The sequence below is a fragment of the Mirounga leonina genome, unplaced genomic scaffold (assembly GCF_011800145.1).
Source record: "Mirounga leonina isolate KUSES-001 unplaced genomic scaffold, KU_Mleo_1.0 Mir_488, whole genome shotgun sequence".
Taxonomy (NCBI): Eukaryota; Metazoa; Chordata; class Mammalia; order Carnivora; family Phocidae; genus Mirounga; species Mirounga leonina.
The window spans coordinates 1,698,624-1,714,090 of NW_023270777.1; the positions used below are offsets into that span (position 1 = coordinate 1,698,624).

Consider the following 15,467-nt stretch of genomic DNA (forward strand, 5'->3'; position numbering starts at 1 on the left):
CAGGGCCCCCCGCTGATGGTCGATGATCAATGATCAATCGCACAGAGCACGGGATCGGGTGGCAAACGCCGAAGACATCGGTAACTCGATCAGGACGCGATTCGGGAGTCAGCCTGAAGACACGTTGGAAATAGGACAACTGGAGGTTATTTTGCGTGTAGCTCTCTTCCCCTGGCATGTGCCAGGGTGATTTTTCAAAGGGCTTGAAATTAACATAAAATACACATTTTAAGCGTTAAGAAAGCATCGCGTTAAGGCTTAACTGGCCGCATTTCTCCTTCGGGAGAGGCAGAGTAACAGGTGGTGGTGCAGTTGCAGGTGTCTGAGCTTGAGCGAGACTCAGGGCCCCTCCTGCACTTGGGGAGGAAGGCGATCTACTAGGAATTCGGGCTGATGAAGAACAGACACGGAGGCCGGGGCTAAGAGAGGCGGGCGGCCGCGGCTCCGGATCCAGGGCTCAGGGAATCGGAGCCACAGAGCCGGATGCAGGAGGCCCGCGCTCCTAGCCCAGGGCTCCTCCAGCCTGACTCCATACCCCTCTCCCCACCTGGGGCGCCTCGTTAAAGTGCTGTGGGAAGGGGCGCCTGGGTGGCTCAGTTGGTTGGGCGACTGCCTTCGGCTCAGGTCATGATCCTAGGGTCCTGGGATCGAGTCCCGCATCGGGCTCCCTGCTCAGCAGGGAGTCTGCTTCTCTCTCTGACCCTCCTCCCTCTCACGCTCTCTGTCTCTCATTCTCTCTCTCGCAAATAAATAAAATCTTAAAAAAAAAAAAAAGTGCTGTGGGAAGTGAGGCTGTAGGGGCCTGCATTTCGCAAATACTGCACCGCCGAGCCCCTCCCGGCCCATGAGAACGTTTTTGAAAGTTCTGTAGCCGGCTGAGCAAGCGGGAATTACAATTCCGTGTCAGCGGAAGTGGATGGGGAGCTGGGTGCAGGTGTGTGAGCTGGGGCCTACAGACGTTAGCAGCGGGCCTGCAGGACATGGTAACAGGAACTAACATCGTTGTCCTGGCGAAGCTGTTTGCCAGGCTCTGAGCATTCGATGCATCTTGACTCCCATCCTTCTCGTAACCACCCACGAGGAACTGGAAGGGTTAGCATCACCCCTGTGCTGCGAACGAGGAAACCTGGCTCCAGGGTCTGAGCTCCTGACCATGACTCTCTGTCGCTTTTGCTTGGAGAGGGGAGGCCGGAGGACGGGAGGAGAGGTCGTGGAGGCTGGCGTGGCTCAGGAGGCCGGCAGGCTCTGGGCAGAGGCTCTGGGGGCCCCCGGAGGCTAGTGTGATTAGGATTGGGGTGAGGGGTCGGAGGTGCGGACAGAGAGGAAGGCAGGGGCTGGGTTTCGTGGGGCCTTCAGAGGCGTTTAGGGGACTCTGGAGGGTTCTAAGCAACGGGGTGACATGATTCTATTTGTCTTATTTTATTTATTTATTTTTTTTAAGATTTTATTTTTATTTGACAGAGAGAGACACAGTGAGAGAGGGAATACAAGCAGGAGGAGTGGGAGAGGGAGAAGCAGGCTTCCCCGCTGAGCAAGGAGCCCGATGCAGGGCTCGATCCCAGGACCCTGGGATCATGACCTGAGCCGAAGGCAGACGCTCAACGACTGAGCCACCCAGGCGCCCCTATTTTATTTTTTTAAAAGATTTTATTTTTATTTATTTGACAGAGAGAGACACAGCGAAAGAGGGAACAGAAGCAGGGGGAGTGGGAGAGGGAGAAGCAGGCTCCCCGCCGAGCAGGGAGCCCGATGTGGGGCTCGATCCCAGGACCCTGGGATCATGACCTGAGCCAAAGGCAGATGCTCAATGACTGAGCCACCCAGGCGCCCCGATTCTATTTGTTTTAAAGGGGCCGTTTTGGTGGTGTCTGGAGCAGGGATTGTAAGGGGGAGGTGCAAGCAGGGAGACCAGGGGTCGGGAGGCTGTCCCACAGTCCAGGTGACAAGTGACGTGGGGGTGGGGGGGCTCGCCGTCGAAAACCCATGTGCAACTTCTGACCCTCCCAACGGCTTAACCACTGATAGCCCACCGTCGCCAGAAGCCCTTCTGCTAACACACAGTCGATGAACACGTCTTTTCTATATTCCGTGCTGTATTCTTACAGTAAAGTAAGAGAACATGTGATTGAGAGAACCACAAGGAAAATGCACTTAGAGCTCCGCGCTGTATCGACTGGAAAAACCCGTGTATCAACGGCCCCGCGCCGTTCAAAACCGTGTTGTCCAAGGGTCAACTGTCCATTCGTTTCGGGGTCACTCCTTGCCCAGGGCCATCTCCCTAAATTGGGGACCACTGAGCCGCAGAAAGAGTCACCAGCAGATGGCAGCCCGGCTGGGAAGGCGGGCCGCGCAGGCCCCTCCGTAGGTTCCCCTTTGGCGGGTTATTTGGGGTGATGATTCATCCACTGGAGCTGCCCTAACCACGTACCCCGGACGTGGGGGCTTGAACAGTGGAAACGTACTCTCCCTGTTCTGGAGGCCCGAAGGCCAACGTGGAGACCGATCTCTGGATACGGCCCCGTTCTGAGGTCCTGGTGGCCAGGACTTCCACATAGGACCTTTCAGGGGCCACAGTTGGACCCTAACAGGTGCAGAAATCTCCCGGCCGAGCGTGGGGCCAGATTCGAGCCATGACGGCCACCCGTATCAGTAATTTCATCAACATTATCTGGGGATGTGTTTAACTTCTTGATTTAATTGAGGAGACTCTTGGTTCATTATTTTACTCTCGACTTCGCACCAAGAAATACAAGTTAAAAATGTTTTTCAGGGGAGCCTGGATGGCTCAGTTGGTTGAGTGTCTGCCTGTCTGCCTTTGACTCAGGTCGTGATCCCGGGGTCCTGGCATCGGGCCCCACATTGGGCTCCCTGCTCAGCGGGGAGTCTGCTTCTCCCTCTCCCTTTTCCCCTCCCCCTGCTTGTGCTTTCTCTCTCTCTCAAATAAATAAGTAAAATCTTTTTAAAAATGCTTTTAAAATTTTATTTTTTTATTTTATTTTTTATTTTTTTAAAGATTTTATTTTTATTTATTTGACAGAGAGAGACACAGCGAGAGAGGGAACACAAGCAGGGGGAGTGGGAGAGGGAGAAGCTTGCTTCCCGCAGAGCAGGGAGCCTGATGCGGGGCTTGATCCCAGGACCCTGGGATCATGACCTGAGCCGAAGGCAGATGCTTAACGACTGAGCCACTCAGGCGCCCCTAAAAATGCTTTTAAAATTTTAAAGGAAAACATTAGAGACACATGAAATGGGGTGTGTGCCTTCCAAAGCTCGGGAGGAGATCAAAGCAAAGCAGACTCAATCCACGTAGAAGATAAAGCATCGAGGAAAAACAGAAAGCATAAAATAAGGTGACTCATTATGTGAAACACATAACAATTCGTGTAAGTATTTTAAACTCCTTCATGAAAAACATTAGTGTTTTCAAATGAAGCTGATTGGCAAAACTGTGTTAGTGGGGTTGGCCTCGGGGAGGGGCAGGGTGATGGGACACAGGAAGGGGAGGGGACTTCCTCTTGGTGTCCATGAAAAGGCACTTTTCTGCATTTTGGATTTTGTTATTGTGTTGGGGGTTTTTTATTTTTATTTTTTCATTTGTCATTTAAAAATTAAAAAAAAATTTTTATTGTGTTGTTCCTTCGAAATAACAAATGCGTAACAATTAAACCGTATGGTACGGATCGTGTTTTGTTAAAGGGTCATTGTATGTTGGTGTGGGCATGTATTTACAATTGTTATGTAACATCCATAAACCTACAGGCACTAGGTTATATTGTGTGAAAATATATAAAGCCCAAATAGTTAGCAATAAACTGCGAAGTTGTCAGAAATATAACAGTATGGGAAACTGTAACATAACTCACCAGCCTTTGGCAGATGAAGTAGGAAAAAATACGCAAAGGTACAAAGGTATTGAGAATCTAAGTGATTATAAGGTTGATTGATTAATTAACCACTCATTCAACAAATATTTATTGAACCTGTATAATGTGCCCCAGGCCTATTTCTAGATCCCAGAAATACAGCAGTGAACATGAAGTCTTCATCCTGGAGCTTGAGTCAGATGATATTTATTGACCTTTGTATCTCATAAATGGAGAACACACCCTCTCTGATGCCCAGGAAACAGTCACAAATATGGATCAGATATTAGGCTCTGAAAGAAATACCAAATTCCTCAAACCTGAAATTGTACTGGCCACATTCTCTGACCACGAGGCAATAAACCAGAAACTTCCCAATGTTTAGGTAACAAAACCCAACCCTGAAGAACCCCAAAACTGTCCTAAATAAATTTTTTTCAAAGTTTATTATTTTTTTTAGTCATCCCTACACTGAACGCGATGCTTGAACCCACGACTCCGAGATCAAGAGTCCCTCGCTCTTCTGACGGAGCCAGCCGGGTGCCCCTGTCCTAAATAAGTTTTTGATCAATGGGAAAATCCAAATTGTAAACTTCAGATGACTATAAACAGACAATGAGAATAGGGCCACAGCAAAACCTGAAGCGCTGATAACACCAGGTGACTGAGTACTGATGAGTAGTCAGGCGTGGTGCCAGAGACACGTCATACTTTATCTTACATAATCCTCACAATAGGCACAGCACGGTGCTTCTGTTGTAAGGTAGGCACTCAGCAAATATGGGCAGAATGAGTGTATGTGGCTCAGAGAGACTGAGTAACTTGCCTAAGACCACACAGCAGGGAGCGGTCAAGCCGGGACTTGCACTCGGGCTTGTCAGACTCCAATTCTCGCACTTGTAATCACCATGTCGCCTCACCGACGGGACTGATGCAGTACGCAGAGGGGATGGGCCAAGAGTTAAGCTGGCTTTATCCCAAACCAGCTTTCTGGGGCCTTTCACATACCCGTGTAATATTTCTCCCTTTCTCCCGTCTCTCCTTTTCCCCTTCACAACAAAGAGGTACGGAGTACTCACGCTACACTAGGCATCGTTGAATATGCTGGGGGTTCAGTTGGGAGAGGTAAGCAGTGAGCGCGTCAGCCGATAAACGCACAAATCCAGGTAGTGATGAGTTGTGAAGAAAAATAGAATGAGTTTAGGAGCTAGAGTAACAGCCGTTGAGGACGACTTCCACTAGGGAGGCCAGGGAAGGCCTCTCTGCAGCGGCGGCGGCCCGGAAAGAAGGGGGATTGGGGAAGCAGAGTGTTGCAGTGCAGACAGCAGCATGTGCAAAGGCCCTGCGGAGACCAGCATGGCCCGTGGAAGGCACGGCAGAGAGGTGGAGTGGTCCGAGCTGAAGAGGTGAAGAGGGAGCTGAGCCCAAGATTTGGACCTGGTGAAGGGATGAGGGGGCCGTTTATCAAAGTGAGGAAGCAGGGGGAGGCAGGAGTGGGGCAGGGCTGGGAGAGGGAGGGGAGTCGAGAAAAGAGGAGAGAGGCTCAGAGATGGGCAAGAGGAGGAGGGGCCAGCACAGGGTGTCCGGGCAAGGTGGGAGGAAGACCAGGACAGCGTCAGTCCTGGAGGCCAAGGCCATGTTAAATGCTCCCGAGACGGAGAGAACTGACCACTGGGGTCTGGCAAGATTATCTCGACGAGGGCACTTCCATTGGGGTGGTGGAGACATGAAATGGAGAAAGGGTGACCAAGACATTGGAGGGACAAATTCAACATCAAAGACCGAGACACAAATAGAAGAAAAGGAATTTGCAGGCAACCGTCATGATGAGAAACCCTGGTAGCAAGATGGGGTGTTTCTTTTCCGGAAACACGAGAACTAGGATCGCTGGCCAAGGATGGCGAGGTGCTGCCATCTGGGGAGAGAAGCCGTATGAAATGATAACTTCAGAGGGACAGCCGGGCAGAGCTGAGAGCCTCCCTGTGACTCAGCGCGGCAGACTCACCCCGAGATCCGGCCCCGGAGTCTCTCTCCAGCCATGTGCAGCAACTCGGGCAAACCCCCACAGCGGGTGGAGCCTGGTTCAGACACACCTGGGGTTTTGCAAGCAAGATGGAGGGAGAGGCCAGGAGAACTGGGAGTGTCTGCACCGGGATGGATGGGTGTACACGGGGCGAAGCCAGACATGAAGACCCGCAGAGGGTGGGGGACAGTGACCTCGTGGAACTGAGGGTAGCAGAGAGGGCGCTGGGAGAATGGAGAGCGGCGGGGTGCTTGAAATCAGGAGGCTGGGAGTAGCATGGCTCCTGATAACACCAGGGCCCTAGGGCTCGGCCTTTGGAGTGTGTGGCTGGGGTGGGGAGAGGTGCACAGGGGACGGGGATCTGGTGGGGTGCTGGGCGGATTGCAGAAGTGGCTGTCTTGGTCTACACGAATGAAGACATCATGCCTCACGGTGGAGAAGTGAACATCAGCCAAATGCTTGAGCCCTCCACCAAGTGCGTAGACGCCGGAAGATGCTTGCAAGCTGGGGGGGGTGGGGGGGGGGGGTGATGGATGACACTCAGCCTGCTGGTGTGTTCTTCAAAGAGCCTGGGGTTTTGAAGGAAAGGGAAATTTTTTGGAAGCCAGAGCAGGGAGGAAGAAAGACACCTGCCTCACCTCAGGATATGTGGAATGTGGGAGAGACCACAACAGTCTCCTCCAAGAGTTGCAGAGCCAAGTTTCCATGAGAGCAAGAGGGCAGAGGCCATACGGAGGGCGGAGTCGGGTGGTTTGGGGCAGGGTTGGGGGAGGGTAGGAGATCGTCACTTGGGGATAAGCCCAGGGGACAACGGATGCCCTGGCCCATGTGGACCCAGAGCTAGAAGGCATGCTATCTTTCTGAAAGGTGGGGGGCTCGCTGTCTCGGCTTGGTCTCTACGGCACGTTGCTATGATAATGATGGCAATGCAGAGCATCTACCGAATCCTCTCTACGCCGAAGACCCTTCTCGGCATTTACACGCACGAGACCGTCCTGTTACTGTCCCCCTTTGGCAGGCGGGGAACCAGGCACAGAGAGGGTGGGTAACTTGCCCAAGATCCTAAGCTAAGAAATGGGGAGTCGGATTTGAACTCAGGCATCTGATCCTTACCTAAACCTTTTCTTTTTTTTTTTTTTTTAATTTTAAGAAGGTATTTTGTTCTTTGTTCTTTTTTTTTTTTTTTGTATGGAATGTAACTTTATTAACTGGGTTTGAAATTTTAGCATATTTAAAATTACCACACTCCTTGTAGAAATCCCTATTTGACCAGATATTTTACTTTTTAAAATATCTGCTTCAGGGGCACCAGGCTAGCTCAGTCAGTAGAGATGTGACTCTTGATCTTGGGGTCATGGGTTCGAGGTCACGTTGGGTGTGGCGCCTTGAACTCTCTCATTCAGAGATCCTGTTCCTGGTCTTGTCTCTGTTCTGAGTCTTGATCATCAGGTTCTCTTCTTCTCTGCACATGGAATCTGGATCTCCGATTTTGAAACCAAATTTGGACTCTTGACTCTGGAATGCCAATTTCTTTAGCAAGTTGTTCTCTGGTATCGATGCCAGGATAAGGGTTGTTCATAAATGTCTCGATGAGGGTGTGTAGTTGTGAAGAAGTGTAGCTGGTACGACACCGTCTGTCTTCTCTACTTTGAATCTCCTCTTCAGAGTGATCTTGGTCTTGACTTGATTCTAAGTCCTCATCGGGTTCTGATTGTTTCTGGCAATGGTGCCTAGCTCTTCGATTCTGAAACCAAATCTGGATTCTGGACTCATCAGTGTTGATTTCTAAAGCGAGTCTTTGTTGGGTAGTGTAACCTGGGTAAGGATTTTGGTGAAATGCCTTGATGAGGATTTTCTTTTTTTTTTTTTTTTTAAAGATTTTATTTATTTATTCATGAGAGACAGAGAGAGAGAGAGAGGCAGAGGGAGAAGCAGGCTCCCAAGGAGCAGGGAGCCCGATGCGGGACCCGATCCCAGGACCCTGGGATCACGACCCGAGCCGAAGGCAGACGCCCAACCATCTGAGCCACCCAGGCGCCCCTTGATGAGGATTTTCAATTGATTTTCTGTGAATTTGGTGTGGCTGCGTCTCTGATTCATTGTTATGGTCTTGTTTGGAGAGTTGTCTTGGGCCATGTTGGAAGAGAGTTCTGAAGCCTAAGGATCAGCGGTATTTTGTTCTTATTTATTTTTTTAATGTAAGCTCTACACCCACCGTGGGGCTCGAACTCACGATGCCAAGATCAAGAGTCACAGGGTCCTCTGACGGAGCCAGCCAGGCGCCCCGAAGAAGGTATTTTATTTAACCTAATGTATCCAACATGTAATCAATATAAAATGTTATCGATAAGATATCTTATCATTTGTAATCGATAGAAGAGGCGCTGTACTCACTCCCAAGGCTTGGCTCTTGTCGCATTCCGTTCCACGTCCCGCTGTCTCAGCGAGGCGGGCAGTGCCCGGTGGGGGTGGTGATCTTTCGGGGGAGCTCACCCATCCACTCTGGGAGCCTCCCAGAAATCCCTCCACGTATTTCAAAGAAAAACTGGCAGAAGTGTTGGTGATTCTTTGCATGGCCAATCATGAAGGAGAAAAGGGCTCTCATACGTAAGCCGTTCCTGTCTGTTCTGGGAAGTTGCGCGGTTTTCCAAGAATCAGTTTGGGGTAGTGGTTCAAAGCCCATATTCAAGAGCTGGGTTCCCTGATTTGTTTCCAGGTTCCCTTGCTTCACTGTGGTTAAGTGACGACCTCCCCGTGCCTCAGTCTCCTCATCTGTGAAATGGGGGATACTAACAATACCTACTGGTTTGTGACGAAGATTACATTTATTCATATATGTAAATGAAGTGCTCAGAAAACACTCGGACACGAGTAAGCCCTGTGTGCATATTTGCATTTTGCACTTTCTGTGCCAGCCCAACAGAGCATGGCTCTCGGAAGAGATTCTCCAGGGTTCTGGTCTGAATCTGCCTGGGTTCAAACCAGGTCTGTCTAAATCCAGGACTCATGGCCTACCTCCAGCTGTTGGTTGAACAACTAGACAAGCCTTACCCTCCAGGGTCCACTTTCCCCCCAGTACAGCAGGGAGGGATCTCTTCCTAAAATTCCTTTAGTAAATGCCGAGTGGCTAGTCTGTCCTGGGCATGGTGCGAGGGCATGGTTCTAAAGAAGACAGACCGGGGGCGCCTGGGTGGCTCAGTTCATTAAGCGACTGCCTTCGGCTCAGGTCATGATCCTGGAGTCCCTGGATTGAGTCCCGCATCGGGCTCCCTGCTCGGCAGGGAGTCTGCTTCTCTCTCTGACCCTCCCCGCTCTCATGTGCTCTCTCTCATTCTCTCTGTCTCAAATAAATAAATAAAATCTTAAAAAAAAAAAAAAAAGAAGACAGACCGGTCTCCCCTTTCGTGGAATTTACTTTTTCAAGTGTGTTGAAGGATAAATTGTAAATAAATAAATAATGTAAATAAATAAATAATAAGGCAACTGGGATAAGCGCTCAGGGAAAATGGAGGTGTGACGTGACGGAGAGGGATGGGGATAAAAAAGCCTCATCTCATTCTAAACTCTAACAGTACTGAACTCCTTGTATTTTCTCCCAAACCCCTTACTTACTTTTGCCCCAGGGCCTTTGCACATGCTATTACCATCTTTTCTCTTCTTTACCTGGCTAACCCCTACTTGTCCTTCAGGTTACTGCTTAGATGTCATTTCTTCCAGGAAGCCTTCCCTGATACCTCAAGGCTGTCTTAAGTGCCTCCTCTGTGTCTCTAAGAGTCTGGAACTTCTCATCATCACACCAGTCACACTGTACTAGAACTTCCTGGTGACTTCTCTGTGTCTTCCAGGCCTCCCTCCAAGCCTGTGACTTTCAGATGTTTGACCAGACAGTAAAGAACACGTCTCATATCATGATGCAGCACACACATGCACACTGAACATATATGGTAGATGTAAGCGAAGCAAATGTCTCACAAAATAATACTCACTCTCATGACACACGATACACCTAATAGTTTTATTCTATTCTATTTCATTAAAAAAAAAAGAATGCTGTTTGAGGCCTACTAAATTGACTTTATGACCTACACAAAATCTCATAAATCTGCATTTTGAAAATCTTTCTTTTTAAGATTTTCCTTATTTATTTGTCACTGAGAGAGAGCACAAGCAGGCGGAATGGGAGAGGAAGAAGCAGGGTCCCCACTGAGCAGGGAGCTCAATGCGGGGCTCGATCCCAGGACTCTGAGATCATGACCTGAGCTGAAGGCAGATGCTTAACCAACTGAGCCACCCAGGCGCCCCAAAAATCTTCTCTTTTAAGTTTACTTATCTAGTTACATAATCTCTATGCCCAACGTGGGGGCCTCGAACTAACGACCCTGAGATCAAGAGTCACGTGTTCTTTCCGACTCAGCCCGCCAGGCGCCCCTGCATTTTTAAAAATCTTGCCCTGGGGCGCCTGGGTGGCTCAGTCGGTTAAGCATCTGCCTTCAGGTCATTCAGCTCAGGTCTTGATCTCCCGGTCCTGGCTTTAAGCCCCGCATCCCATCGGGCTCCCTGCTCAGCGGGGAGTCTGCTTCTCCCTCTCCCTCTGCTGCTCCCCCTGCTCATGCTCTCTCTTGAATAAATAAGATAAAATCTTAAAAAAAGGTTAAAGAGGTCAGAGTACTTCTTCTACGAAGAGCCTGTTAGAGGATATTTTAGGCTCTGTAGGGCTATAGGGTTTTTGTCTCAAGTACAGTATTCAAAACCCTGCTATTTGTATCGTGAAAGCCGCCCCAGACAATACATAAATAAATAGCCGCCGTGGGGTCTATTTTGATATAAATTGATGGACACCGCAATTTGAATTTCATATAATTTTCACATCACAGATTCTTCTTCTTTTGGTTTCTTAGCTTGCCGCTCATCCAAAAGCAGGCGGAGGGCTGGGTCGGGCTAGAGGCCACGGTTTACGGACCCCTGCCACTGACCGTAAGCTTCACGGAGGCAGGGACACTGTCTGTTTTCCCCCATCACATCTCTCAAGTACCACACAAAGCCTTGCTTGCATTCACTCAGTGTTTAGTGAGTGAATTATTAAACGCAACGATTTGTAAATTAAACATTTTTATTACACAAGTACTGCGTGCTCATGGAAGAAAAATGAGCAACACAGATAAACCAGAAGAGCAAGCAAATCCTCAGTAATCCTGCCACTCAGAGATAACCATATCCTTTCCTACTTTTTATGCAGTAGATGCCAGGAATGCAGGGAAAGGTTATTTTCTGGCCAAGGGAGTGGTAAAAAGTTTTATTTACCCTCAATTCACCAGGGACCTGGGCTTCCCTTTTATGGTCTTAGGAGATATACAGGGCGCTCTGAGAACTTTGCGCGGGGGGTTGTCTACCCTTATCAGGGAGTCAGGGAAGTTCTCCTTTCCTAAGGAAGTGATGTTTAGGCTGAGACGACATCGGTTGAGCAAGAAAATGGGGAAGTTCCATGATGAGAGAGCACTGTGTCTATTTAGAGGCATCTGGCTGGAGGGTAGAGAGGGGGTGGCAAGTGGCATGAGATCAGCTGCAGAAGTTGGCACAGACCACAGTAGAAGTGTCTTCCCATCTAGATCTAATTACCAGCTTACAGGAACGAAGGAAGATAAATGAGGAAATTAAAAAACAAAACAAAAAACCTCCAAAACAAAAAAACACAGCACAAAACATCCCGAGGAAGCCATCAGCCAGATGCAGAATGAGGAAGATTCTACGGGACGAAGATTCTGTTTCCCATCGAACCGGTGACATGGAAACCAAAAAGAAAGAAAAGGGAGGGAATTCCCTCACAGATTAAAGAGACCGAAGGGACAACAACAGCCAAAGCCACCTGTGGACCTTGTTTATTTCTTGGAACAAATCAGCTGTAAAAGCCGCCTTTGAGATAATCAAAGACATTTGAATGTGAACTGGGTGTCGTAAGATATTAGAGGGTACTTGCTGATTTTGTTGGGTACGACATCTGTGACGAGCCCTTGTTAGTTATAGATGCACGTGAGATGATGAATGTCTAGACTGTGGTCGCAAACACTCCGGAAAGAAGCTGGGGGGGGCGGGGGTGTGATCTTGCGATAGACTAATCTGTATTTGGTCTTTGTCCCAGTTCCTGGCACGGTGCTTCTCAAAATCTTGGAATTTCCCGAGTAATAGGGGAGAGAGGAGGGTTTTATGTTACTCACACTAAGGCCTTTTCCACCGTCCCTGAGTGTGTGCCAAAGAGGGGACTCTTGGTGGCCGCTGGGTGGCTTTGGGATTATTCCCCAGGAATAATGTCCTGCGTGTCTGGATTGCATGCAACCACCTGTGGGATTTAAGAGGAAGCTGTTGGTCCTGCGTCCACCCAGTTCTACCCTGCAGCATTTAAAGCCAAGGATATTGCCCTTAAGTTAGTCTCTTTCACACTCCACTTTTTTTTTTTTTAAGATTTTATTTATTTGATACATAGAGAAAGAGAGAGAGCCAAGCAGGGGGGAGCGGCAGGCAGAGGGAGAAGCAGGCTCCCCGCTGAGCAGGGAGCCCGATGTGGGGCTCGATTCCAGGACCCCGAGATCATGACCTGAGCTGAAGGCAGACGCTTAACCAACTGAGCCACCCAGGCACCCTCACAATCCACTTTTAAAAAGGTTCTCCAGGAAGTTGATGATACCAATCTACAAAATGGGGCAACTCTTTCACGCTATACCCGCTGGTGTCTGGTTTCAGTAATTCTGTGGTTTTGCACCCCACCCCCACATTGACAGCCTTCTCGGTGACTCTCTGTGGCCATCTCTGAGGCTAGCAGCCGAAGCTTAGGCTGACCAAAACCTGAGCTCCGTCTAGCACCAAAGCCCAAACTAGAACTCTTTTTAAATCTTATTTTATTTTATTTTATTATTATTTTTTTAAAGATTTATTTATTTATTTGAGAGAGAGTACATGAGAGGGGGGAGGGTTAGAGGGAGAAGCAGGCTCCTTGCTGAGCAGGGAGCCCGATGCGGGACTCGATCCAGGGACTCCAGGATCATGACCTGAGCCGAAGGCAGTCGCTTGACCGACTGAGCCACCCAGGCGCCCCAAATCTTATTTTAGCCATTACAGATAATCACCAAGGGATGGTGTGTTTCCCATTTTTCTTACTAGTTTCCATTTCCTTAGGCAACCAGGGAACTAGCTCCTTGGGAGTTGGGTCCAATTCTAAATTCCACTGGTCGGTTTACCTTGGGTAACTGAGTGCGGACCTCTCTGCTGTTCGTAGCGGGAGTGAGTGCGTGGCCACCCGGGAAGGTAAGGGCTCCTCATCCCCTACCCTTCCTCCTTTCTCTTCCCAAACCACATGTTTCTGTGAGCGAAGGCTAGTGTAGCTCACTTCTGACACTAACGATTAGCTGTTTTTACTACCGGCACTCTGACACCCAAAGTTGTGTGTGTGTGTGTTTCCCCACACCAACCGATTCTCCACCTGCCCAGATAGCGGCCTGTGGGGCGAGAAATTGCTTGGCCAGTGCGGCTTCGCACCCAGGATGTCGTTCTCTTTAGTCAAGTCTCACACTAAGTACCCAGAATGAGCTTAATCCCCGAAGGCCGCCCCCACTTTAGATGCCAGGCACAAGTCCCGGGTCTCCGGTACTTCTGACCGACTGATTATAAATTGAGGGTTCCCGTGACCCCCTCTGCAGGTCCACTAATTTACTAAAATGGTTCATGGCACTCAGGAACACAGTTTCCTATTACCAACTGAGGGACGGGCACATGGAAGAGATGCACAGGGCAAGGGGTGGGCAGTGGGGTGGGGTGGAGCCCCCACGCCCTCCCCAGCTGCACCACCCTCAGAACCTACCTCAGGGTGCTCACCAACACGGATGCTCTCTGAACCCCATTGGTTAGGGGTTTTTATGGCAGTTCTATTACGTAAGCGTGATTGATGAAATCCTGGCGGTTAACTCAGTCTCCAGCCCCCTCGCCACTCCTTGGCGGTTGAAAAGTGGGGTGAAAATTCCAGCACTCTACTCACACTATTACTAGCAGGCGGCCTCCATCGTGAAGTTCAGTAGGGGTCCACCTAGGGTCACCTCATTAGCATAAACACAGGTATGGTTGGAAGAGCTTATGATGAATAACCCAAGACCCCTTTCACTAAGGAGATTCCAAGGGTTTCAGAAGCTCTTGTGCCAGGAACCTGGACAAGACCAAATATATACACGTGTCTTCTTATGTCATAGATTCCCAAGAAGTAATAATAAAATAAGAAAAACGTTGATAATTGTTGAAGCTGAGAGACCGGTACATAGAGATTCATGATGCAGTCTCTGGGCTTTTGTGTGTATTTGGAAACTTCGACGCCCAAAATATTTATAATAAAAGAGAATGACAGAAAGGGAGAGAAGAACCTGTAAGACATATAGCGTGTTTATCAAAAGGAAGAAATTAACATCGATACCATACCGTTAGCTAAACCCTACAGATTTTATTTGGATTCCTCCTCCAGTTTTTCCACTAATGTCCTTTTTCTGCCCCAGGATCCAATCCAGGAGACCACATCATAGTTAGATGTCACGTCTCCGTACTCCCTTCCAGTCTGTCAGTTTCTTGGGTCTTTTTTTGCCTTCGATGACTTTGGAACACTTTGGAAGAAGAGCGGCCAGGCATCTTGTAGACTGTCCCACAGTGTGGATTTGTCTGCTGTTTTCTCAGGGTCAGACCAAGGTTATGGATTTTTGGGAGGAATAGGAAGGTGATGTGGCTTTCTCACTGCAACATGTCAGGGAGCACATGATGTCCCCGTGACTTACGCTCATTAACCTTCATCACTTGGTCAAGGTGGTGTCTGCCAAGTTTCTCCATTACTCTTCCCTTTCTGTACTTTAATGACTGAGTCACTAAACCCAGCCCACACTCAGGGGATTTTAAGAGTGGAGGAAAGTCACCGGAGGGATTTAAGCAGGTAAGTACTGTCCTAGAAAGAATTCTCTGCCGGACTCGTCGAGTGGGCAGTGAGAGCGGACATGAACTGGGTTTGAGTGACATTCGCAGTGGACTCAGCACAAGCTGGTTCTTCGTTGCATATGAGGAATGAGAGAAGGACAAGGATGGCCCACGGGTGGGTGGCTGGGGGCCTTTCGCGGCCCCTAAACCAAGGCCTGTGCGCCCCCAGGAGCTCGTGTGCGTCCCCTGCCCGCTAGTGAGAAGCCCCTCTCCGCCCCTGGGGCTTGCCTTGCCTTGGTGCGGGCCCCTGAGGGTCACTGGGGCCTACAGTGACTTACACACAGACATCAGGAGTTTGGGATCACCAAGGAGGGTCGGAGTCGGAGCCGCAGGGAAGAGGGGACAGCCGTCGAGGGGCTGAAAGAAGCTGGAGGAAAATGAATCATCCCGAAGTCCTTTTCCTCCCTCTACGTTTAACGACCCGGTTATGGGCGTGTAACCAGAGCGTCCGTGACTCGCTGGTTCCAAACAAGTACTTTTATTAACCTCTGCGAGCTCCGCCAACCGGCCTCCCCCGGGCCGTGAGCGGTTCGGTTCTCCCTCCCCGGGCGTGCGCGGGGGAGGGCTGGGCGGCCACACCTGAGCCC

General features: G+C 49.6%; 1 protein-coding gene across 1 annotated transcript; it reads right to left on the minus strand.

Moving 5' to 3' along the window:
* Positions 1-7,285: 7,285 nt before the first annotated feature.
* Positions 7,286-8,022, minus strand: LOC117999896 (double homeobox protein A-like). The gene is made up of 2 exons (XM_034989296.1): positions 7,943-8,022; positions 7,286-7,742 (listed from the first exon to the last, which is right to left on the minus strand). The coding sequence occupies exons 1-2, from the start codon at positions 8,020-8,022 to the stop codon at positions 7,286-7,288; spliced, it is 537 nt and encodes a 178-aa protein (XP_034845187.1).
* Positions 8,023-15,467: the final 7,445 nt, after the last annotated feature.

What these genes read in the sequence shown, in the direction of transcription:
- LOC117999896 (XM_034989296.1), bottom strand. Translation starts at nt 8,022, where the DNA reads ATGGCCCAAGACAACTCTCCAAACAAGACCATAACAATGAATCAGAGA. An exon ending in AAATTCACAGAAAATCAATT is followed by an intron (nt 7,743 to 7,942) that starts GAAAATCCTCAT and finishes AAAAAAAAAAAA; the next exon opens with GAAAATCCTCATCAAGGCAT.